Raw genomic sequence first — 25,496 nt, 5'->3', positions numbered from 1 at the left:
CTATTCCAAGCTCCCTCTGGATGTCTGAGCTCCTAACCCTATCTCTAAGGCTGAGCCCAGCCACCCCATGGAGGAAACTCATTTCGGCCGCTTGTATCTGCGATCTCATTCTATCAGTCACTACCCAGAGCTCATGGCCATAGGTGAGGGTTGGATGGACCAGTAAATCAAAAGCTTTGCCTTCCGGCTCAGGTCCCTCTTCACCACAACGGACCGACACAGCGCCTACATCACGGCAGGTGCCGCACCAAACCACCGATCCATCTCATGCTCCATTCTACCCTCACTCACGAACAAGACCCCGAGGTACTGGAACTCCCCAAATCCGGAGGGGGTAATCCATCGGTTTCTGGCAGAGAACCATGGCCTCAGATTTAGAGGTGCTGACTCTCATCCTGATCGCTTCACACTTGGCTGCAAACCATCCCAGTGCATGCTGGAGGTCACGGTGGGATGAAGCCAGTAGAACCACATCATCTGCAAAAAGCAGAGATGCAATTCCGATGTTCCGAAACCGGACCTTTTCCTCCCCCCAGCCGCGCCTCAAGATCCTGTCCATGAAAATCACAAACAGGATCAGTGACAAGGGATAACCCTGGCAGACCCACCAAGAACCAGTCTGAATTTACGCAGAGTATGCGGACACAGCTCTCACTTTGGTCATACAGGAGCAAAATGGCTCGTAGCAGCGTCCCTGGTGCCCCATATTCTTGTAGTACCCCCCACAAGACCCAAGATCTGCAGCCATAAAACACACTGGTAACACAACATAAAAACAGGTGAAAAATAAATAAATAGTACAACATAGTCAATAGATGAAGTGCAGCAGGCAATAAATAGTACAACATAGTAATAAACAGGAGCTTAAAAAACAGTAAAGAAATGTTATAAAATAAACAGCATACAGCAATTTAAAACAGCAGCCATAAAGTGCAGTAGCGCTTGCTACTTGGCTTTATCTGCCACTGTTAACAAATTTAATAGAAGCAGGGACAAAGGAGTTTTTGAATCTATTAAATCTGCACTGGGGAACTGAACCTTCATCCTGAAGGTAACAACTCATACTCTGAGTGCAGGACATGAGACACATCATCAATTAATTTGTTTGCCTTGCACAATGTGGCCTGTTGTAAATGCTCTGCATGGATGAGTGCTCTCTGATGCCAATAATTTTCCACGCAGTGTGGATTAATCGCAACAACTTATTTCTCAGCTGGGCAGAGAGGTTGCCAAACCAAGCTGTAATGCCATATCTGATTAGGCTCTCCAGAATTGCCTGATAGAAGATCAGCATGATCTTTTTGTCCACTCCATGAGCTCGTAAGCGATGCAAGAAATGCAAGCGTTGTTGCAGTTTGCTGCAGAGTGTTCCAGGTTAGTGTGTTATCAATGGTGACACCAAGATATTTGATTTAAAAGGGTACAGAGACATAAGACAGCAGCACGAGGTAGCCCGGGTCACAGCAGAGCAGCGCCACCGGGAGTGCAACTCATTATTATTACTACCGCTTCTAGTATTACAGTCAGAGTTGTCACACATTTTCATGGACAGAATTTGAAAACTTTTCCATGACCTTCCTCCCATAATAAAAAGATTAAAAAAATTCTTGCCTCAATTGCTGGGCATTTTTCAAACATATGAGATTCAAACTCTATTCAAATATTCAAACATAACTCCAGCTGTCATACATGAAGTGAGAGTGGGAATGCAGGGAGAAAATGAAGAAATGAACAAAATGTTGTCACACATCAACGCATATCAGAGAAACGTTATTTCGACAGCAACAGAAACTTAATTTGCTGTTATGTATAATGCGAGGGGTTGTTCACGGAAGATAATTATAACAATTTCATTACACACAATAAAATGCCATGGCTTTTCCTAAACTTTCAATGATTTTTACTAATTCCATGGCTTATTCCACACTGGAAAATGTGACTGTGAAATTCCATTACATTTCCAGGTTTTCCATGACTATGAAAACCTTGTACAGTGTACTGCATTTCTGGGTGTGCTGATTTTGTACCCAAGCAGAAGCTGTTGCTTAGCTGCTGTTTGTACAATCAGTATCAAACACGGAACTCTCTGTTTTTCATTACTTTCAAATGTTAAAAAATCTGAAATTAATAAATATAATCTGGGCCCCCCTGGCAAATTTGGTCCCCCCAACGTTAATTCCATGGTTTTGGCCTTGCATTACAGGATCATGGATCAGATGTAATAATGAAATATGTTTGTATGTGTACAACATTTGAAATGTAGCCTGTATTTGTTCGGTTTATGAATTAAATGTTTTTACCCCTTAAAGTGTCTTAGTCTATATGAATAACACACATTTGTCCCACTTGGTTGCCCATACTTTGCTGAGTAAATCTGTCCGCTCCTCTGATAATAATTAATAAATGGTGCTATTCTTTGGCCCGGGCCGCTCACTGAGGTGGCCTCTGGGATTGCAGTTCTATAGAAATGTAGAGAGCAGTCAGTAGATGAAGAGGAGGACTCCAGCCTCCACAAAGCAAAGCGCGCGGAGGGCTTTTGTTGTAGCCTCTCGTGATGTTCGCGAGCGTTCACTGACGTTTTTTCAAAACCGCTAATCTGACAACCACATGGACACAGCATCCCATGAACTGCATGAGTCTATAGATTGGTGCTTTTTATCCAGGTCATCCTCGCTGCACAGCGCTGACACTCGCTAACGGGCATTGCTCCCAATGTTTACTTCTCCGGCATGTCTTCTCCAGGCAGGGAAAGTAATGCCTCGGTTTATTGAAGATATTTTTTATAAGGAACAGATTGGAAAGCCACGATGTTAGTACGACATATATTTAAATTGCTGTCCGGCTAATGCACTAGCTACCAGCAGTTAGGGCAGCTTCCTCCGTGTGGCGGCGAGCTGTTGTCGACAGATCCTCTCCGGCTCCATGATGGCGATGTTTCGGAGCTTTGTCTCGGCGAGCACCCAGCTCCGCCAGCAGCACCAGCCCAACAGCGGCTCGGGCTCCTTGGCAGCCCCGGCTGAGGGCATCGAGAGCCAGTTCTCCTGTCCCATCTGCCTGGAGGTCTACCATAAACCCGTCAGCATCGCCAGCTGTGCTCACACGTAAAGTAGCTACTTTTTGTTCCGATGCGTGTTATTGCTGTCTGTGGACACACAGTAAGTTACGGTGACATACTGCTTGGTTTTAGAAAAGCACATAGCCTATAATGTGTTTCCTCCAACAGCCGAGTTCATTTGGCTTCTATAGTTTGTTTTTCAGCATAAAAAACATCTGTCAGCAGCCTAAGCAGACAATAACACTGTCATAGCCTACACCTTCACTGATGTTCTGTCCATCACTACAGGTATGATCCTCGGGTTATGATAACAGTTGATGAGAAATGCCATATTAGAAACAGAGTCCAGATTTCATGGTTTGACCATCAGAGAACACTGACAAGTTTTTACCCTGCTCAATGTCCCGTCCAGAACTTCTTCTAGTGACCAGTTTCTTTACATTGTCTTCATCGTGTAATATATTACACGATTACACGTGAACTCAGGTAATATGGGCCACTTTTTTTATAGATAACCAAGAAAAACAACTAATATTTTGAAGACTTCCTGAAGTGTTAGTGATGTGACGTTCGCGAACGAGCCGAGTCTTTGAACCAGCTCTTTGAAGTGAACGAGTGAACCGGCTCTTTAGAGTAAACGAGCCAGTTCCGAATTCATGTTGTGCTGATGACCCCCCTCGGTTAGAAACGAAGGAACGTAGGAAGCTAACCCACTATCAGCACTTGCTTGTATTGGCAGGCTTGTAAAGGGTGTTGCTATGGCTACACCAAACTTTATATGTGCAGGGTCTATTCTGGGTCCACGTTACAATGTCCAGATCATGTGATGTGATAAATCAGCAATGCGATTCGTCGTTGAACCCACTAACACCAACCCTCCACACACACACACAGCAATAACCCCCCCCCCCCTCCCAAAAAAAGAACGAACGAACTGCATCTTTGAACCAGCTCTTCAGAGTGAAGGAGAGCCAAAGAACCGGCTCTCACAAGTGAACGAGAAATCCCATCACTATTTGGAACTTGTTATGGTTCTCTGCTATGTTTCTATAAAGAAAGTATGTTGCCAAATACCAAACACACCACGTGCCCCTGCGTCACTTTGATGACATGTTCAGGTATTATAACATCAACATTTTTGGAAAGACCTGAGCTTGGTGAGACAATACACAGGTGAAGAATACTTTAGGTAAAATTGTAAACTAATAACAAAACAATGCAACAACAAAGAAACACAACAAAAACCAAAACGAAACATAAAACCCCCAGAACAAACAAGCAAGAAAAAGTACACCGAGGGAGAAATTGTAAATACATGGAAGTCAAATAAAATATAATAAAGGGGGATGGGGGGTTGTGATGATGCCCTTATGGCCATATATACACCCATTAACCGTAAAAAGACACATGCACATGTACTCGTCATACCTAATTATTTTTTGTTTACATAAAAATTATTTATTTGGTGACTTTCTGAAGGGCCTTTCCAATCCACTGATGTGTTTTTTTCTTAGATCCGATTAAACAGTATACATTTCCTCGCTAGGACAACAAGTTTACTTAGCAGCTTAGATCTATGTCCTATTTTAGCTTAATATTTTGTCCCATTTTACCTGAATGCTTTAAATACTCACTGAAAACCCTTGCCTATTAAAACTTAAGTGTATTATGAAAATATTTTTATTATAATTAAAACATTTAATAAAATGTAACATTCTGCAACCATTTTTGTTATTATACCTCTATGTTGCAGGACTCTTACTACCAAAATGAGATGATTAACATGCCACATGGCTTATCTTCCAAGTTCTAGGACCAGTGATTTTTTTTTTACTCTTTGCTCTGCCTATCCCAGTTATCTCAGACCAATCAAAATGGTTGTTTCATGTAAAGCACATTTGTAATAACAATGCAGAAACATGTTTGGTGACTGGCTTCTAATACTTAAAGAGCCTAAGTTGTAAAACTTTATTTGTCCTGCTTTACCTGATGATCCACATTACCTTACTTCACCCCAATGCTTATTAATGTTATGTAAAAAACAACATTAGATGACATGTTGTCTCTTTTTTTTAACTTCCAGCAGTTATCAATATCAGCCTTAGACAGGCAGCATTGATCAGGCTGCATGTGTTATTTTTACCTTTACACATCACCTGACATGTGTGTGGTCATATTTACTTGTGGATTTCTTAGACATTTGTTGTTTTGTCTTTTAGTACAGTTTCTCCGTCAGTTCACCGATCACTGCAGCTGTTATGAATGGAATTATAATTTCAAAATTGAATTTTCATCATTTAGGATTTTGTGTGATAAAACTGTGGCAGTGTGCCACAGATAACCCTGGACACTACAGAGGTCAAAGTTCAGCTGGGTTTGTAAAATTTTGTGCCCAGTTAAAGGTCTAGTCTAGTGTGGTCTGAAAATTCTTCCAGATAAATTTTAAGTTTTTAGGAGGTTTTCACTGCAAGATGAATTATCCGCAGAGGTCTCCTCCTCTCCAAAACAAACAGACCAGAGGGGTATTCCATGTAGGAGGTTCAACAAACTCTGAGTCTAACCCTGAACTCTGAGTTGATTTACCCTGAGATGGGAAGCTCTGAGTTACCGGTTCCAGAACAGTTGGTTCGAGTTAGTTCAGTCAACTCTGAGTATGTTCTCTCTGAGTTAAGCTGACAATAAAAAGCCATCATCAATGGAGCTCCGACTCCACGATTCACCATGGCAACAGGTAAATAAAAGACAGCGTTTTAATCCAGTGGATGCAGAGATATTAATGCATGTGTAGCAGACGGTGCACATTTATCTTAAAAGAAGAGCCTGAGTCAGAGCAAGGAAAGTGTAAATAAGTTAACCATAAAGTTAATAAAAAAGTTTTATTCATTGTTGTCCATTTATTCGTCATTTATCAGACTTACATTTCCTTAATGAAGATAAAGTGGTGGAATCTGACTGTGTATCAGGCTGTAGATCTACATTATATTATATTAATGATATATAATAATATATTTGTTCAGATTTAATCTGATGGGAAAAAACACAGGAGGCAGCAACTGAAAAATAGGAAGATTTAAAACATATAGGCTAGGCTATAGATCAAAGACATAAAGACATGACTGTAAAATCACAGTCTGACCCAGTAATAATACGTTTGGTGATTTGCACTTGAAAAGACATTGAGGTTAAAATACAGTAGATTTTAAAATGTTGCGCATCTGTTTGTATTTTGACTCAACAGCATTCAGTGACTTTATTTCAGCTACAAATGTAGTAAATTTAAAGACACTGAAATGCTGCACCATTGCTCACTCAGAAATATTAACATATAATCCCCAATATTAGGCTATAGGAATTATGTTCCATCAGTGCGACCAATGACATCAGTGATAGAGATCATTAGTCATTGATACCACGTGTCTAAAGCTTCATACTGATTTTTAAAATTTAAATAATTAGACCTACACATTATGTGCAATAAACATTTTGGAGCTGCTCTAACAGACTGACAGTCTGATCCTTGTGCACAGTGTTATAAAAAATAATGAATATAAAAAGGACAGAGGTTTGATTCTGAGCTGAGGGTGAATTCTTGCTGTGTAATATTTGAATGTAAAGACAAAAACCGATGTCTAAAGAAATGATTGATATGCATAAATTCAGTAATTTAAGACAGTCCTGAGTGACAAACTAATATCCAGCAGGATTTAGACTGTGACAGACGGTAAATCTCCGCTAATTAATGCGCTTCGATACAAGCTTTGACACGGACTGAATGAATGAGGAAATGAAACAGAGTGTAAGAGGGAGGAGACAGAGAAAAACTCAGGGTTTATTGAAGAAAACCTGCCAGCAAGCAGGTTAGGTTCACAGACTCAGTTGCCATGGTGATTGACTCAGAGATTGATTTACCTCTCTTTCTGGAACTGAAAATCCAGAGTTTCCCTCATTTCAGGGTTAACATACTCAGAGTTTTCACTAAACCTGCTTTCTGGAATACCCCTCAGGTGATTTAAACTGGTAAAAACACTGAATAAAGCAGCATCTCAGGGGGTTTTTTCTGAAGCTGTTGCCATGTCGGAGACGTGTGGCTGATCCACCACATGCTAATGTGTGCTCACCTTTTTTATCTGCTAACTTAAGATCCAGAGGTTTAGGAGGTTTTCACCAGGAGCTGAATTATCCACAGAGGTCTCTTCCTCTCTGAAATAAACGGCCTGGCGATTTAAACCAGTAAAGACACTGAATAAAGCAGTTTCACCTTACAAATCAGTGTTTATCCTATGCTGCTTGTTTGCAGATAGGCTTGTAACTACAGTGGCCAACTCGAAAATGTCCCTATCTGGAGCCAGTGTTTTCTTTGTCTGTTCTTGGCCAGTGTAGAAATATTGTGGTGAACATGGCAATCTCCAAAAACAAGGATCTATGTAGATACAAACGGCTCCTTCTGAGGTAACAAAAACACAATGATTATTATTTTCAGATGATTATACAATAAAGCAAACATAATTATTATATTGTATTCCATCTCTGCAAGTATAATTTCCCTAAATCCTTCACACTGGACCTTTAATTGAAAGGACTGGAAAAGGAATGTCAGTCCTTAATTGTGCTTTGATTGTTCAGAAAACACAATATTTTTAATTGTAAGATACAAAACACAAAGTGAGTTTTATTTTTTTCTTGGTAAATATAGTTTTATTAAAAAATAAATTAGCCAATACAGGAGTCTTGTTTCCAGTTGTTATGTTAGACTGCAGGTTGTGAGATGTTTTTTAGTACAGTGTGCACTGGCATTTATTATCATATAATTAATCAACAGAAAATATAGCTAAACCTGTATTTTACAGTGAAATATTTCATTGTTTTATTACAATTCAAAGTAAACAGTTCTCAAAACACTGTGTCAAAAACTGAGTGTGAGAGCAATAGGTGAAGGGTATTTGTTTGCTTTTAATCAAACACCAGTGACCGTTTGCAGTCATGTAAGTGGTGACTTGTGAAGTGTGTAACTGATGGCATCATGACATTATCAACCCTGATTATCACAGGCTTATTACTTTGTATCTAATAAAATAAGAGAGGAGTATTTCTGATCTTTCTCAGTTAGAGCTGAAAGGAACAACAAAGAGCAGAGCAGACCTCAGATAGCCTCAGTTCTATTTCTAGTTAAAGGTAAAATGCAGCTATTTTTACTCCTCTGCTGCTGATGGAAATGGATAAACCTTAAGAAAATGCTGATGCGTTCCTTTCACTGGCCCATACAGACTCAGCTCAACTGTGTGTTAAAGGTTCAGTGTGTCAGATTTATGGAGATTTAGTGGCATGTAGTGGTGAGGATTGAAGATTGCAACCAACTGAAATTTCACTTTATAGGAATTTCTGTAGTGCTCATTGTTCAGGATGCTTTTAACATGAGCTGAATAATCCACAGAGGCCTCTTCCTCTCCAATCAAACAGACCCAGGTATTTAAACCAGTAAAAACACTGAATAAAGCAGTTTCATGTTACAGTTCAGTGTTTTTCCAACACAGCTCATCGCGGATAGGCTTGTCCATTCTAGGCTTGTATAGGAAGTTTTCATCAGGAGCTGAAATATCTACAGAGGTCTCTTCCTCTCCAAAACAAACAGACCAGGAGATTTGAACTTGAAAAACAAATCAGTGTTTCTTCTGTGCTGTTTGTCATGTTGCATACAGGCTGTTAGGCCAGCACCTGTTGATGTGTGCTCACCTTTTTCTCTGATGACTCAAGAGGTTTTCACCAAGAGCTGAATTATCTGCAGAGGCCTCTTCCTTTCTGAAAACAAATGGATGGGGTGATTAAAATCAGTAAAAGCACTGAATGATCATGTTAATAATATTGATAATTTATATAACACAGTTCAAAATTCAAAACCAAGTGCTAAACTTTGAAGACAACTGTTTGTGATTTGTGATAGAAAAGGAAAAAGATGATATAAACAAGATAAGATAATCCTTTATTCGTCTCACAGTAGAAAAAAAAACACAAAGTAAGATATAAGTACGTATTGGTAAACAGAAACGCACAGATTCATTCATTCATCCTCTTGAGGGTCGCGGGGGGGCTGGAGCCTATCCCAGCTGACATCGGGCGAGAGGCAGGGTACACCCTGGACAGGCCGCCAGACTATCGCAGGGCTGACACATAGAGACAGACAACCATTCATGCTCACATTCACACCTACGGACAATTTAGAGTTATCAATTAACCTAATCCCCAGTCTGCATGTCTTTGGACTGTGGGAGGAAGCCGGAGTGCTCGGAGAGAACCCACGCTGACACAGGGAGAACATGCAAACTCCGCACACGCCCGGGATTGAACCGGCAACCCTCTTGCTGTGAGGCGAGAGTGCTAACCACCACAACACCGTGCCGCCCCAAACGCACAGATTGTAATAAGTTAATTGCACAAAACAAGAGCAATATAATAAGCAAACATAATAAAAACACAAAGCAATATAGGAAGAAAGCAACAAAAAGAAGCAAAATATAATAAAGAGACAGACTGAATGGCTGATTTCTCAGACCGATGGGAGTATAGATATCGCACATAAATAGACTAAAACAAAATTCAGGTACAAACTGCAGGCTAAGACAAGATAAAACAACTATCGGTTAAAAACACATTTCAGAAGAAAGTAATGGTTAAAAGATGTTTCTTAACATCTCTCAACAGACTTAGAGCCCCTAAGACCTTCAGGCAGACCCTACCAGAGTTAACAAGTATTATAAACAAAGGCTGCCTCTCCACGTCTTATAGTTCTGACCTCATTTAGTTACATTAAAAATCTGTGTTTTTTCAATGCTGGAGGGACTTCTAACTATAGTGGCTGACGTGAAAATGCAAATGGTCCTATATAGAGCCAGTGTTTGGTTTGTCCGCCCTATGTAGACATAAACGGCTCTTTCTATGTAGAATGCTTTTCTATGTATAACATACATTAAAAAGCATTCTATTTCATGTCTCCATCTGTTGGTGGGCCCTCATGAGCATGCATGTATAATATGACGAGAGGCAGGGGTATACCCTGGACAGGTCGCCAGACTATTACAGGGCTGACACTCACACTCACAGTCACACCTACAGGCAATTTAGAGTCACCAATTAATCTGCATGTCTTTGGACTGTGGGAGGAAGCTGGAGCACCCAGAGAAAACCCATGCTGACACGGGGAGAACATGCAAACTCCACCCCGGGCTTCGAACTAGGAACCCTGTTGCTGTGAGGCGACAATGCTAACCACATCACCAATGTGCCACCATCAATCCAAGAAATTTCTGAACTTATTAAAAAAGAAAACTTAAAAGAATACAAAGTCTTGGTCAGACATCAGTGTAGACCCCAGTAACTTTGAGATGAAAATTTTTCATTACCAACAGGAGGACCTTACTGTAACAGAAAATTGTCAAATACACATTTACAATAATAAACCCGCTTGCTCATCTTCTTGTTGAGCACTTTATCCCTGTCATTGTGGGACAGAGGTGACCTTAAAGAGGTGCTCCTTGGACCAGCAGGACAAATCATTGCAATCACTGTGGTTCCCTTTAAGAAGAACTTAACCTTTCCCCACTGCTGTCTGCTGTTCCAGGTTCTGTGGGGAGTGTCTGCAGCCATGTCTTCAGGTGACCTCGCCCCTCTGCCCTCTCTGTCGGGTGCCCTTTGACCCCAAGAAAGTGGAGCGCTCATCCAGTGTGGAGAAGCAGCTGGCCTCATTCAAAGCACCTTGCAGGGGCTGTAACAAGAAGGTAGGCCATTCATATTCATGGCAGATGATTATAGCTGCAACTTTACATTATGCGTGTATGTTTATTATTAGGTACATCAGCAAATCATCATATTGTGACTCTCCAAGTACAGCTGATATTCACTCATTTACAATATAGAGATTGAAGATATAATTCTCATTTTATTTTTGCAGGATATACGGTAAAACAATAGCATTTGCTATTTATTTAATTGATAGCACTGTGTACCCTAAGGTGCTAAACCATTACAGTTGATTTAAATTTTTTTAGGGGCCGTACACATGCTGCTTTTTTTTGCACCCTCTAATCCATTGTTTTTGATGTAGATGCACGGCAGGCACACTCAAACACCAGAGTGATGCAGTCGCACTGCACGCATGTGTCCGAGTGCGCAACGGCTGTACCGTGATATAAACTAAGTTCAACTTCTGGAACGCAGCAGCGTGCATCACATGTCATCTGATGGGTAACACCAATCATACCTGGTAGATATCTTTCCCCTCATCTGGAAATATCAGTCTATAAATATAAAGAAGTTAATAATTTTAGTGCAGGGCTGCCAGAGCTCTACATCTGTCCCATGGACAAAATTTTAAGCCTACACACTTAAAAAACAGCACCTGGAAGAAGATTAGCTCTGCACTCAGGATTTCATGGAAGTAGGCTGGTGCTTGTTATGGTTGCTTAGCAACTTCAGACGCAACCTGTCTCTGTGCTCTTGAGTGGCACACAGTGCCCGACCCCACGTTTCCAGGTGGTTAAAGATGCGGCAGGTGCACGGCCCCTTACAAAGTGAAGACAGTGGAAGGTTGGAGGATGAATGGTGATTAATCGTTTTCATGTGTGTGTTCATCTTGAAGGTTAGTCAGATATTTCATATCCTAATGGTAGTATAAAGTGTGTTGAAGATGTGGATGTATGGACAAAACAGCTGCTCAACCAGAGTCAGTTAGATCCTCTATGAAATGGCAACAAGTAACCCTAATGAAGTTGCTGTGACTAAATGAGCAATTCTATTATTGTTCTACAGTTCTAACGTGCGTGTGTGTGTGTGTGTGTGTGTGTGTGTGTGTGTGTGTGTGTGTGTGTTGTCAGGTGGCTCTGGTAAAGATGAGGTCCCACATTGCTTCCTGTTCTAAAGTACAAGAACAGATAGCCAACTGTCCTAAGTTTGTACCTGTGGTGCCCACCTCTCAACCCATACCAAGGTACACACACTCAGACCACATCCATGCTGAGCTGACTCAGTCTGAAAATACAGCTTGCATACAGAAACAATGTATTTTCACATTAGCTCGGTTTCTTTAAGCCCTCCTCCTGAAAAGTGCCCAAACACTTTCTGTCAGAGAGACAGAAGGTTATTATTTTTATTACTCAACAGCTTGGTTGAATTTCAGCCTGCATGCACATTTTCTTCAGCCAAACATTGTTGAAACAGAGCAGCTAATGTTGCTGCAGTGAGAAGTTAGCAGAGTGAGATGCTCATCCAGACAGATAATTTTACAATTTGTTTTATCTCGTAATGGAATTGTTTATGTACGGCATGTGCTCTGTTTGTTGACCTATATTTTCTCCAAAATCCAAAATGTTTTAACACTGCTAATAAATTCCTGAGTAAATAGCGTTATCCTCATTGTCTTTCTCTTGGCTGCTTGCCATCTACCCACCGCTGTTTGATGGTGACACAGACTTTCAAAATAAAAGCGTATGCTAAAGATGACGATACAGATTGATGTTTTCATTTGGTATCAATGATGTTAAATCTTTGATCACTGAATTGATAAATTAATCCAGATTGATGGATCGTTACACCTCTAGTGTCTAGCTGTGAGGATTGCAACCGGATGAAACTTTTTTACTGGTCAGAATTCCTTCAGTGTTCATTGTTCAGGAGGTTTTTACTGAGAGCTGAATTATCCACAGAGGTCTCTTTGTCTCCAAATCAAACAGCCAAGGTTATTGAAACTGGTAAATATAATAAAGCAGTTTCACATTACAAATCGGGGTTTCTTCTGTGCTGTTTGGCATACCACAGGGGGGTTGCTTGCCCACCACCTGCTAATGTGTGCTCAACTTATTTCGAGTTCAGATGGTTAAGAGGTTTTTACTATGAGCCGAATTATCCTCAGAGGTGGATAGTTGCCGAGGGGCTTCAAACTATGGTGGTCAATGTGAACATGTGAACAGCCCTATCTAGAGCCAGTGCTTTGTTTGTCTGTTCTGGGCTATTGTAGAAACATGGTGATGCAACATAGTGATCTCCATAAAAGAGGACCCACTCCCTATGTAATTATACACAGCTCATTCTAAGGTAATTAAAACAGAATGTTTCTTATTTTCAGATGATCGTACTCTAAAGAAAACTTATTATACTCATTATATTATATTCAGTTATTATTATATTATATTTTTGTCAGTATATCCCCCTAAATCCTACATACTGGAACTTTAAGAAAGCCTCTGTGGGAGGACACAGGACCTGGCTCTTTGACTCTATAACCTAAGCTGCTGATGTCTAGAACAGACTGTTTATAGTCCATTCCATGTAAACTGACTCTCCTAGTAGAGGCACCTACTATCTGCAAATCATCAAATATCTGACATATCCTCCATGAACACACAGTGCACCTTGTGAGTTGTTAGAGGTCAGCAAGATGTCAAGATCAGTTTGAATTATTATAGGATTGACTTAGCTACTACAAGCTTGTGATAATTAATGTCTGCTGTTCGTGTGTGTGTGTCTCTATGTGTATGTGTCTTCTCATGTGTAGCAATATTCCAAACCGGTCAACGTTTGTGTGTCCATTCTGTGGGGCCAGAAACCTGGACCAGCAGGAGCTGGTGAAGCACTGTATGGACAACCATCGTAATGACCCTAATAAAGTGGTAAGAGATGACTCTTTAATACACCAGATCAGTGGTTCCCAAACTTGACCCCTTTTCTTTCACTGAGTGAATTGACGACCCCTAACTAAATGACATACTCTATGGATATTTCATTTTATATTCAATGCATAACAATAACAGTTCAGAATAATTGAAACTGTACAATTAACCTGAAGAAAGTTTTCTCAAAATTCATTCAAATCGCTTGTTGTCACAGGTTATTCCCTTGGAATACTGCATCAGAGATAAGTTTTACTTATATTTTAGGAATTTTTTACACAGACCCTCTCTCTGTATTGTGTATTTTTTAGTTTTTAACAATCATACAAACTTAATTGTCTTCTTTTTTAACAAATTAAGTGTTTTCTTCTCCCTGGCACTGCATTGTTCTGTTAGCTCTTTGGTTTATTTAACTGTGTACTTTTCTAATGCATAAAAAGGCTGTTTAGCAGAGAATGAAGGCTCTGTGAATACAGCTTGTGTTCAGGTCTTCACTGTGCCCATATCCTGTGACATTTCCTTCAAGTTTATACCTTAATAATAATCTAATAATAATTTTAGAAATAGAAATTTAATTTAGTTTTCTTCACAGAAATGAATGTAATGCAGAGATATAGTCCTGCTGTAAATGTTTTTTAAAAAGTTTTCTTACATCCCCATATACCTCGCAACCCCTCCTGAGGCTTCAGTGACCCCTAGTGGAGGTCGGACCTCCAGGTTGGGAACCAGTGATCTAGACTGACTCAGGTGATCTTAAAAAAAAAAAAAAGTGCTTCCAGTCTGTCTGAGAAACACCAGGAACATTGTAGGAAACCCACGAAGGTTCTAAAGAACTTAAACATTGTCATCTAGTGTTACTGAGGTTTAAACAGCAGTAGGTAGCTGTATATGTACTACATATCTAAGAATAGGTGAAGATGGGCTACCCTGATGGCGCAGGGGTTTAAGGTGCTGACCACCAGTTTGAGTCTGGCCAGGGATCTTTGTTGCATGTCATGCTGCTCTCTTGCAAAATAATTTTGCAGTTGTTTTTTCTGCTAGTCATGAGCGAATCTGTCAAACCACACCTCCAGTGCTTCCATATACAGTATTTGTTAGTTGAGTCAAAACAGAGAGAGAGAGAGAGAGAGAGAGAGAGAGGAGCAGGCACACACATAAGGGTGTTCCATGTGGGATGTATAAAATGACTATATCGCGACCAGTGAGTATAAATTGTCACATCATGTTTTTAAGCCACTGGCACAAAGTTGGCCTTGGTGTTTCACTCCCCCCGCCTTAACTTAAGAATTCATATGTGAATTATGACAAAACTTCATACAAATGTCTAATAATATCAAATAATGAAGTGATGACATTTTATATCCAAAAGGTCAAAGGTCAGCTTCACTGTGACATCATAATGTTCCGCATAAAACATTTTTCTGGCCATTATTCAACATCATATCTCAGGAACAGAAGGGTAGATAGTCGGTCAGATACTGAATTGCTGTTCAGTCCAGTTTACTTATTGCTGTGTGTTTGTGTCTGCAGGTGTGTCCGGTGTGTTCAGCCATGCCGTGGGGAGACCCTAGCTATAAGAGCTCTAACTTCCTCCAGCACCTCCTCCACAGACACAAGTTCTCTTATGACACCTTTGTTGTAAGTCTAGTGCTGTCATGATTTTGTTTTTTCACATATTCTCTATATCTCACAACTTCTGCTGCGAGGAAATCAAATAATAATTTTAACAATACTGTAAGAAAACATATTGTCTAGCTTCTCTCCATATATGTACATACTTTTGGTTTTATTTGTTCGGGTTTGGAGGTATCCGTCTCAAAGATTCCTGCGTTTACCACAGTACTATGGAGGTACAGACTTTTATTTGGGCTGCTTTCAGTACTGAATACCAGGTTCTGCTTTACCACCTGATCTTGAGGCCCAGCTTCAAAGAGGGCCCCCTTTGTCAGAATCTAGTTTTATAGATCTTTATTCATTTCACTTTTTTGCTTACTGGTTGAGTACTACTAAATTAATGTGTTCAATCAGATCATCCTGCAAGGGCAAGGTATTTCACCATGAAACAATTATGTCAGTTGAATCAGATCTGACGTTAAATACGAATATTGGACAATTTCTTTTCCATGTTCGTTCAGTGTGACAGTGATATTCATGTAATAACGTAAACAAGCTAACTGCATTAAGGACGGGTCAGAAATACAGTACAGGCCAAAAGTTTGGACACACCTTCTCATTCAATGCGTTTTCTTTATTTTCATGACTATTTACATTGTAGATTCTCACTGAAGGCATCAAAACTATGAATGAACACATGTGGAGTTATGTACTTAACAAAAAAGGTGAAATAACTGAAAACATGTTTTATATTCTAGTTTCTTCAAAATAGCCACCCTTTGCTCTGATTACTGCTTTGCACACTCTTGGCATTCTCTCCATGAGCTTCAAGAGGTAGTCACCTGAAATGGTTTCCACTTCACAGGTGTGCCTTATCAGGGTTAATTAGTGGAATTTCTTGCTTTATCAATGGGGTTGGGACCATCAGTTGTGTTGTGCAGAAGTCAGGTTAATACACAGCCGACAGCCCTATTGGACAACTGTTAAAATTCATATTATGGCAAGAACCAATCAGCTAACTAAAGAAAAACCAGTGGCCATCATTACTTTAAGAAATGAAGGTCAGTCAGTCCGGAAAATTGCAAAAACTTTAAATGTGTCCCCAAGTGGAGTCGCAAAAACCATCAAGCGCTACAACGAAACTGGCACACATGAGGACCGACCCAGGAAAGGAAGACCAAGAGTCACCTCTGCTTCTGAGGATAAGTTCATCCGAGTCACCAGCCTCAGAAATGGCAAGTTAACAGCAGCTCAGATCAGAGACCAGATGAATGCCACACAGAGTTCTAGCAGCAGACCCATCTCTAGAACAACTGTTAAGAGGAGACTGCGCCAATCAGGCCTTCATGGTCAAATAGCTGCTAGGAAACCACTGCTAAGGAGAGGCAACAAGCAGAAGAGATTTGTTTGGGCCAAGAAACACAAGGAATGGACATTAGACCAGTGGAAATCTGTGCTTTGGTCTGATGAGTCCAAATTTGAGATCTTTGGTTCCAACCGCCGTGTCTTTGTGAGACGCAGAAAAGGTGAACGGATGGATTCCACATGCCTGGTTCCCACTGTGAAGCATGGAGGAGGAGGTGTGATGGTGTGGGGGTGTTTTGCTGGTGACACTGTTGGGGATTTATTCAAAATTGAAGGCACACTGAACCAGCATGGCTACCACAGCATCCTGCAGCGACATGCCATCCCATCCGGTTTGCGTTTAGTTGGACCATCATTTATTTTTCAACAGGACAATGACCCCAAACACACCTCCAGGCTGTGTAAGGGCTATTTGACCAAGAAGGAGAGTGATGGAGTGCTGCGGCAGATGACCTGGCCTCCACAGTCACCGGACCTGAACCCAATCCAGATGGTTTGGGGTGAGCTGGACCGCAGAGTGAAGGCAAAGGGGCCAACAAGTGCTAAACACCTCTGGGAACTCCTTCAAGACTGTTGGAAAACCATTTCAGGTGACTACCTCTTGATGCTCATGGAGAGAATGCCAAGAGTGTGCAAAGCAGTAATCAGAGCAAAGGGTGGCTATTTTGAAGAAACTAGAATATAAAACATGTTTTCAGTTATTTCACCTTTTTTTGTTAAGTACATAACTCCACATGTGTTCATTCATAGTTTTGATGCCTTCAGTGAGAATCTACAATGTAAATAGTCATGAAAATAAAGAAAACGCATTGAATGAGAAGGTGTGTCCAAACTTTTGGCCTGTACTGTATGCAACAACATTTTATAGATATCAAACATAAAAACTAGAGACTGTGTCGTATGAAGCATTGGTGAGCTGTAAATTCAGTACTTCCGAACAGAAAAGAAAAGATAATGTTATTTCGGATCCTTAAGGTGGAAAGTTTTTCCTCCTCTGTGCAGCTGCATCACGTCCGCAGCTGACTGTAACAAAGAGTAGCGTGAAAGTCAAGAGCACTCACTCCGCAACAAAATCTAGGGACGAGAACATCGCCACAAGTACACTGTACAGCACATTGAGTAGCAAAAAAAAAATGAATGAGTAAAAAACATGACTGCTTGATTTGAAGCAATCTCAGTTTACTGAGGGGTCTCCAACAGACAATTCAAATCTTCGACTTTTAAGGGGAATCGGCCCTAATTTTTATCACAATAATCATAATACAACAAATGTACTTTTGTCAATTAACAAAACTGAAGTCACTCATTGTTTGCAGTTAAACAGCCTCTCCCTGATTTCTGTGATAGCTCTCTGTTTATCATCATTCATAATAAGAACATTCATTCAAATCATACAATTACAATACAGACTACAGACCAGACAATATATATATGTGTGTGTGTGTGTGTGTGTATACATACATACATACATACATATATATATGTATGTATGTATATATATATATATATATATATATATATATACATATACATATAGCTACATATAGGACTGACAAAGATCCCTCTGAACAACAGATGGATAAGAACAGAGGAAATCACCAGGCATTTGTAAAAGAAACTGGAAGCTTAGCTGAAGTTTTTAATTAACAGACAACATGTTGCTTTTGGAAAGCACTTCCCCAAACTTCACAATAGAAATAGAGGGTTAGTCTAGAGTTAGCACTGTTGGAATTGGATCAGGGAATAGGAATATCAACTGAACATAAATGGCCTGAACAAATCACAGTTTAAACCTCTTCAAGCTAACCAGTTAGCAGACCGCAGAGGGCCTAAAGAAAAACGGACTCAATATTTAGAGCCTATTTGCACCATTGTGGTTCAATAATGATCAAGGATCAGTGATGCTTTTCTGGACGGGAAAACAAATTCAAAATCCATTTTCCAACAGCGTTTTCCTGTCACGTAGCATTGTGAGGACTTTTGGATTATTTTCACTATGGACTATGATCACATCAACACATCAGGAGCTTTCTCACTGATCCACAGCTGAAGAATACCTCATCACGACACATACTGTACTAACATATTCTCAAAACTACTTAGAGTTATTAGAAAGGGTTAGGGTTAAATATGTTCGAAAGGTTATGGAAACATTTTGAAAATTCATTGGTATAGATGTGTGGGAACCCTGTAGATTAGGGTTGCATTCTGTGCTTTGCAGTGACTAGTATCTGTTGTTTTTTGCATTTTGTCAGGACTACAGCATTGATGAAGAAGCTGCACTGCAGGCAGCTCTGGCACTGTCACTGGCTGAAAACTGACACTAATCACACCACACCATCCCTCTCACTCCTCTGACTGCTGTTACCCTCTTCCCTCTGCACTATTGCGGTTCCTCCACGGCTCAGAAGGCCAACATCATCCAGCCAACAGACACACCTGACCCAGCCAGGGTCACAGTCTCTACAGAGATCCACATCACAGAGATGTCCAGCTGGCTTCACTTCCCTCTCACGTTGAGGACTTTCTTCCTGGTGTGCAGTACAGCCTGTTTGCCTCGCTGCAGCACGGAAGTAGGATATGTCTTCACTTTGATTTGATGACTTGAAGACAAAACATCCTGTGGGCTTGGAATAGACCCAGTGACTGTATCAACGTTTAAAATACCAACCTACAGTTTGCAAACAGTCCATCCACTCACTGCTTTAGTTCATCTGACAGCTGCCATCTGGACCACCGCAGCATGAAGGGCTACCTCCATGGAAAAATGTGAAACATCCTGAAGCCTGCCACCTCTAAAACCCTCATCACAGACCACTAGTCACTTGATATTAAGTCCTGATTGCTGGTGCTCACTGTGAGTAACTTATTCTACAGATTCTTCTGCAGTGATGTAGTTGGTTTGATAAGTTAACATACAGTAACTGGCACGCAAGAGCTAATTAGGAAATATTTTGCAAATGAAATGTAAGTGAATTAAATCGAAAGCTCCTCTGTTCATCTCCACAATTGGATGCAACAGCTGTAGAGTTGGTGTGTCATATTTTGCACTTACCAGACAAAACAAAAGTCACATGAGTTAGAAAGGCAGGCTCGCTGACTGTATACACCACAGAAGGGTTTGTTATGTTGCTTAGCGGTTTAAGAACGACTGAGCTGCTTGTGGTGTGGCTGCATGGTAACACACAGCATGGGTATATCCAAGACATCTTCTTATGGTCATGGTCAATAGGTTCAAGGTGAGGATCCCCCTTTAGATGGCACCACGCCATCATGCATGGAGAGGTGAAAATTGCATTGATTTCCATGTAACATTATCTGGCCCTCTAGTTTCACTGTGGTGACCTGGTTGAGTGTGGTATGAATATTCTGCCTGCACTGTGCAAGCTTGACATTGCACTAGCTACACATTCTACATTGTTTAGAGGCACTGTGGACAGCACACACAGACCATAGACTGTATATATAGATGGACGAAGCCAAAAACTGAAGCCAAAATATCCTGGTTATGGCCGATGCCATCTTGCGCTGGTGACGTCATTTGGAGGCAGAGTCTGCACAGTAGCAATCTCAGCGGTGTATAATTTACACCCTAACTCCTGTTTGACCAATCATGAGCATCGCCATTGATCGTGAGCGCACTGATCGGCACACATAGCTGTCAATCACAATGTCAAACCCCCTTTTCATAGCATCAAATAAATAATTAAAGCCAAACTTTATCAGAAAAACAAACACTTGACCATCAGCATGATAAGAAGTGCTTAAAAAGACAGAAATCATCTTTTGTAAGAATGTATTTTACATGTTCTTTAATGTTTTTGTTTGGCCCATGTCCCATCCTCTTGACATGGAGGGGGCGGGGTTTATGACCTATACTGCAGCCAGCCACCAGGCTATATTTTCATACATACCGTCTTCATCTTTTTCATACAGTCTGTGGCACAGACTGACAGTTGTCCTTGTTATATATTTAGAAAAAATATGATAAATAGTGTTGGGTAGCTAAAGTAAAATGTATGTTACTGTATGATACATTTGAGGATACCTGGATAAAGCCATTATGTATAAATATGATACTGGCAGAGAGATCATAACAGTTATGATAAAAAGTATCATAGTAAAAATAGCTATGTTTATCTAAAACAAACTTCCTGTTAAAGAGTAACTTCTGCATTTTTCAACCTGGATCCTTTTTTCTCATGTTTTTGTGTCTTAGTGACTGCTGTCATCAACAATTTTTGAAATTGGTCCAGTATTGAGAGAGAGGGGTGCAGCCAGCAGCTGCACAACAGCTGTTATGTAAACAGATGGGGCAACCAGCACTGTATGTCCATTATAACTTGTTTTTTTTTTTTTTTCCACATCAGGCACTTTGAGTCAAAACACGGGAACATAGTGGCCAGGCTGGAAAATGCCAAAGTTGCCCCTCAAGTTACTGAACAGGATGCTCATGATATGAATAGAAATCCATTATACAGGCTGAAGATTTTATATTTAAATTTTGTATGCACACAGTGGAATTTTTTTTCCAATAAACCACTAAAGAAACAAAATACACATATTTTAAATGATGGACTGAAATGACTCCTCAGATTTCTGTCAGCAGGTGGAGGTAAAGATGAGTTAGTCTGGAGGCTGATGGATCTCAGTGGTGAGGACACCCCACCTAGCTCACTATTCTCACTGAGCTTCACCTTTTCTGATCCACTACTGCCACAGTACACCACTGTGAAACTAAAGGCATCTGTCTCTCTCAGCCACTGGTCTCACTTTCACATTATGTTTGCCACTGCATGGAAAATAACCATCTGAAGGCCAAGTCAATTACAAAATGCATCAGCACAATATTTCCATAAACATTTAGTATGCAGACACCCAGTGTGGTATGGACATAATGGTACCCACATCTGTTTTCTAGCCTTTTAGCTTGCCTCTCAGTAGTACTGTCTATAACCCAAACACACATACTGTTTTAGAAGCTTCACCTTGGTCAGGGGTCAGCAACCTTTACTATCAAAAGAGCCATTTCTGTCACCCCTGGTAACTAAATTAGCCTAAAGTGTGCTATTTTTTCATTTGGTACTTGAACCTGCTAGTGTTGACGGTGAAAGCAAGCAAATCTGTCCACACACTATTAAATTCTCCAAGGCCTCTTTTTTTTGGAATTTGGAATCCATAGCTAGCCTAGCTAGGGAGAATCAAGACTAGCCACTGCTAATGAGGTTTAGCAAACTGAAGTTGACAAAATGTTTTTTAGGGATGCACCGATTTAGTGGCTGCACACCAGTATCGGCCTATATTCCCCTTGTTAACCTCCATCGGGCTATTGGCAAATAAGATGGGATTCACTGATAGCAGTGGCTGATGTTTTCCTGTAATTTTACATAAATTTTGCACAGGCTAAAAAGTAGGGCCCCAAACTAATGGCATCCCCCCATCCTGGGGACAAAAGAAAATGTGTTTTGGACTAACATAGATCTTCCCCAGGATGCTGTCGGGACAAAAGTACGCAGCAGACTCACTATAGTCACATCAGGAGAAACATCCTGTTGTTTCCTCGATAATGTTGTGAATAACAAGTCTGTGCTAGAATCAGCAGGCGGAGAGCTAGTTAATGTTAGCTGTTAGCAGCTGGTGGCCTCAACTAACAGCTCACAGAGGTTGCACTGAGTTACATCATGATGCGTTTAAGCTCTGTTCACTAAAAATGAGTATTTGGTGAAGGGAAATCATAACATTCTTATGATGTGTTAAATGTAATCATGTAAAATGTAGTTTTTGTTGAGAAACTTGGATAAATACAGCTGTTTAAGGGAGAAATGTGTTGATATTTTCACAGTGATATAAAATAGATATAAGAGAGGGAATTATGATATATTATAGTAGTATATTATAATAGTAACAATGCTTTTGAAGAAGTTTTTAAAAAATGTTTTTCCATGTCAAAGGTTATTTTATATGTTGTTTCATAAAACAACACCAGCAGCAACAACAACATTGGTATTGGTAATCACCCAAATTGTGATTTTAAACATCGGTGCATCCCTAAGTTTTTTATTCTGTGTATAGGCTACACACTTTTACAGTTGGACAATGTAAGAATCACTTGAGGCCTGCAACAACAATAAATGAAGATTAAAAAATAACTGCTATTCATTTCCATAAACCAGTAATTTCTTGTCAAAGCCACTGGAGAGGCTAAAGGAGGTGTGTGGCTCCAGAGCTGCAGATTGCCTTCCTCTGATCTTGAAGAATCTAGTTTTTTATACTAATCTATAACTGTTGTGAAAGATTGAATTCAACATTTAGGGCACTTCAGCCTCAGTGTCAGTGGACTGCAATAGTTGGCGTCAGGAGCTGCAAATACGTCGGGGCCTCATTGACAGAGAGAGCCCAAATATGGACATGATGAAGTTAACAGAGCTGTCAGAGACAGACGGCCAGTTGACATCCAGACCTGTGGGTGGTCTGTCCTGTTTACAGTGATGTTGAACTAGTTCCAAATGTTTAGATAATTAATTGGTATTTGAATTCTGATATGGCAACACCAAAAGAAAACCTCACAGGCAGACATCTGATACAAATCAGCTGTAACTTCTTCATTACTGTCCATCCCAGCTGCTCTGAAGACAACAGGAGTGACATAAAGAGGACGCTTCACACACTGCTTCATGTGCTTTTGCATCAAAGTGCACCATGAATCAATCATGTCCGTAACAGCTAAGAATGCCAACAGTCCCAAAGTTACGATAAGAGCACCCACTTCACTACCACCTTTAACAGCAAAGTCAGAAAGTTCCTATTTTTTATTTATGTTAATATTTGCACTTATCAACATTATTTTCTACCAGAATGATCTAGATATAGATATTAGTTGTAAAAAAATAAAAAATAAAAAAAAATTAAAGGATGGAAGTGCTGGATGGAGGTCAGACATCCATCTCACTGCAATCTGCTTCTTCAACCCTCACTCCATAATATTTTTATGATCTATCGGCCAAGATAGAAGAGTATAAAAAGATATATTTTTGGAAAATGTTTCAAACCATCAGACTATTATCAGACATGAACATCAGATGTGTGTCTGCAACCTTAGGGGACAATGATGTTGATCTTCAAACTTGAATTGCTGTTAACACACATTCACACAGAGGAGACCTGCACAGGACCTGAGAGGATGGGACTGGTCTAACACAGACGGTAATGTGACCAATAGATGGCAGTTCCTCTCCAGACATGCAGAGCATAGAGAGCCATACTAAAACCAAGACTGGTTGTGGAGAAAATTAAAGGCAGAACTTTGGTAGTGTTCCCACAGAAGAAGGCATTCATCATTTGCACTTTAATTCATTCAGTTTTACAATAATCGTCTGAATTTTATTCGTATAACCTAACTCGCAGAATGAGTGTTTTGTTATAAAAAAAGTTGACAGAGATCTTGCAAATTGTAAAAGGTGTCTGGGGTTCCAAGTTATTTGATAAAAAATAGTTTTGTTTGTGTGGCAAAAAATTCAAATATTTGTTGACTGAATACTTAATTTCAATGGGTAGCATATGCCATTTCTTTCCTCCAACAATCTTTTTATGGGCAAAATCATATGAATTGACTGGGAATGATCTCTATACAACACCAGAGCCAACATGTACCCATCATAAAAACAGGTCCAGTATAAAGGAGCAGTTCTACAGAGGAGCAAGGCCATGTGAAGAAAAATAAATCATGTAGTGAATGTTAAAGGTTTATTTACATAAGCTGATGAGTTGGTTGTGTTAGGGTTAAAAATGCTTTGAATTGTGTAGATTTAAATTATTTAAAACTGGGTTTAATTACCTTCAGAGTCCATTTTTGTTTGGTTTTCTGGCATTTGCATATTTTAGGTGCCATGCCAGATATATCAGAACATAAAGAATAAGAGTTTCCAAGTCGTAATTACAACTTTGATGTTAATGTCATTACTTCATCTGAAACTCAACATTATCTCAAAATTCTGTCTGCATCAAAGTAGAGTCAGAGTAGAATTAAAGGTGTGTTTGGACTGAATGTGAAGCCGATTTTTCTTTGCATTAATGAGTAATCCTGTATTTTGTTGATATTAGCTGTACTTATGCAAATTATGCATGGCAGCATGCCCGTGCTTGTGTGTAGTCAGACCCACTGTATGTAGACTGTGGCTATGAGCCTGCCACTGGCCAGTTATTTAGGCCGGCATTCTCCCTCCTTTCTGCTTTCTGCTTTCTGCGTGTTCCAAATCCCCTTACCTACAGAAAATAATAACACCCTCCGAGCTAACAACCTACACGATGAAAATGGCAAGTTAAGATGAAGACTTGGATAATAAGGCATGCCTGCTTTGCCTGAATTGTTAAAAAATAACTACAACAAATAAAACAGCCTGTGAACGTACCTCAGAAAAGTCCAGACTGTTTCTCGCTGGACTATCATGCCCAATGTTGATCTTTTTACTGACACGACCAGTTGAAGTTGATTTGCTACATCTTTCAAAACGTCTCCAGTCAAACTGATACCTGAATATAATCCTTTTTTGTACCAGGAGTCTGATCTTGGACCGTCCCAACTCCCCACTGGACCAGCAAACTTTCTGTTGCCACTGTCAGCGGAGCAACTCTGCCATTACATAGTCTGCCCGATTAGCATGATCGCTAACACTCAACACTGAGCTGATAAACGGTGCCAACAAACTCATACCTATACCAAATGCAGCTGCCCAGGATGATTGTGATTGGTTTAGAGAAACAAAAACAAACCAGGTCGGTAATGCTCCAGGGCAGAATGGTAATATGGT

General features: G+C 40.1%; 1 protein-coding gene across 2 annotated transcripts; it reads left to right on the top strand.

Annotated features, from left to right (window-relative positions):
• The first annotated feature begins 2,698 nt into the window (after nt 1–2,698).
• On the top strand, nt 2,699–20,392 carry rnf166 (ring finger protein 166). Of its 2 annotated transcripts, XM_033613430.2 has the most exons (6): nt 2,699–3,101; nt 10,668–10,824; nt 11,920–12,032; nt 13,596–13,710; nt 15,241–15,348; nt 18,945–20,392. In XM_033613430.2, the coding sequence occupies exons 1-6, from the start codon at nt 2,923–2,925 to the stop codon at nt 19,008–19,010; spliced, it is 738 nt and encodes a 245-aa protein (XP_033469321.1). In that variant the 5' UTR covers nt 2,699–2,922; the 3' UTR covers nt 19,011–20,392. The 2 variants fall into 2 exon arrangements, with proteins under 2 accessions (XP_033469321.1, XP_078032292.1); XM_078176166.1 differs by lacking the exons at nt 15,241–15,348; nt 18,945–20,392 and adding an exon at nt 13,928–14,256 and having other exon boundaries at nt 2,704–3,101; nt 13,596–13,707.
• Nucleotides 20,393–25,496: the final 5,104 nt, after the last annotated feature.

The sequence above is a fragment of the Epinephelus lanceolatus genome, chromosome 17 (assembly GCF_041903045.1).
Source record: "Epinephelus lanceolatus isolate andai-2023 chromosome 17, ASM4190304v1, whole genome shotgun sequence".
NCBI classification, from domain to species: domain Eukaryota; kingdom Metazoa; phylum Chordata; class Actinopteri; order Perciformes; family Serranidae; genus Epinephelus; species Epinephelus lanceolatus.
Note: the sequence above shows the minus strand (reverse complement) of the source record. Positions and strands in the feature narration are given on the sequence as shown.

Excerpts from the sequence above, each read along its gene's own strand:
- rnf166 (XM_078176166.1), top strand. The coding sequence starts at position 2,923 with ATGATGGCGATGTTTCGGAGCTTTGTCTCGGCGAGCACCCAGCTCCGC. Across the intron at positions 10,825-11,919 it reads GCAGGGGCTGTAACAAGAAG|GTGGCTCTGGTAAAGATGAG; the intron begins GTAGGCCATTCA and ends GTGTGTTGTCAG. Across the intron at positions 12,033-13,595 it reads ACCTCTCAACCCATACCAAG|CAATATTCCAAACCGGTCAA; the intron begins GTACACACACTC and ends TCTCATGTGTAG.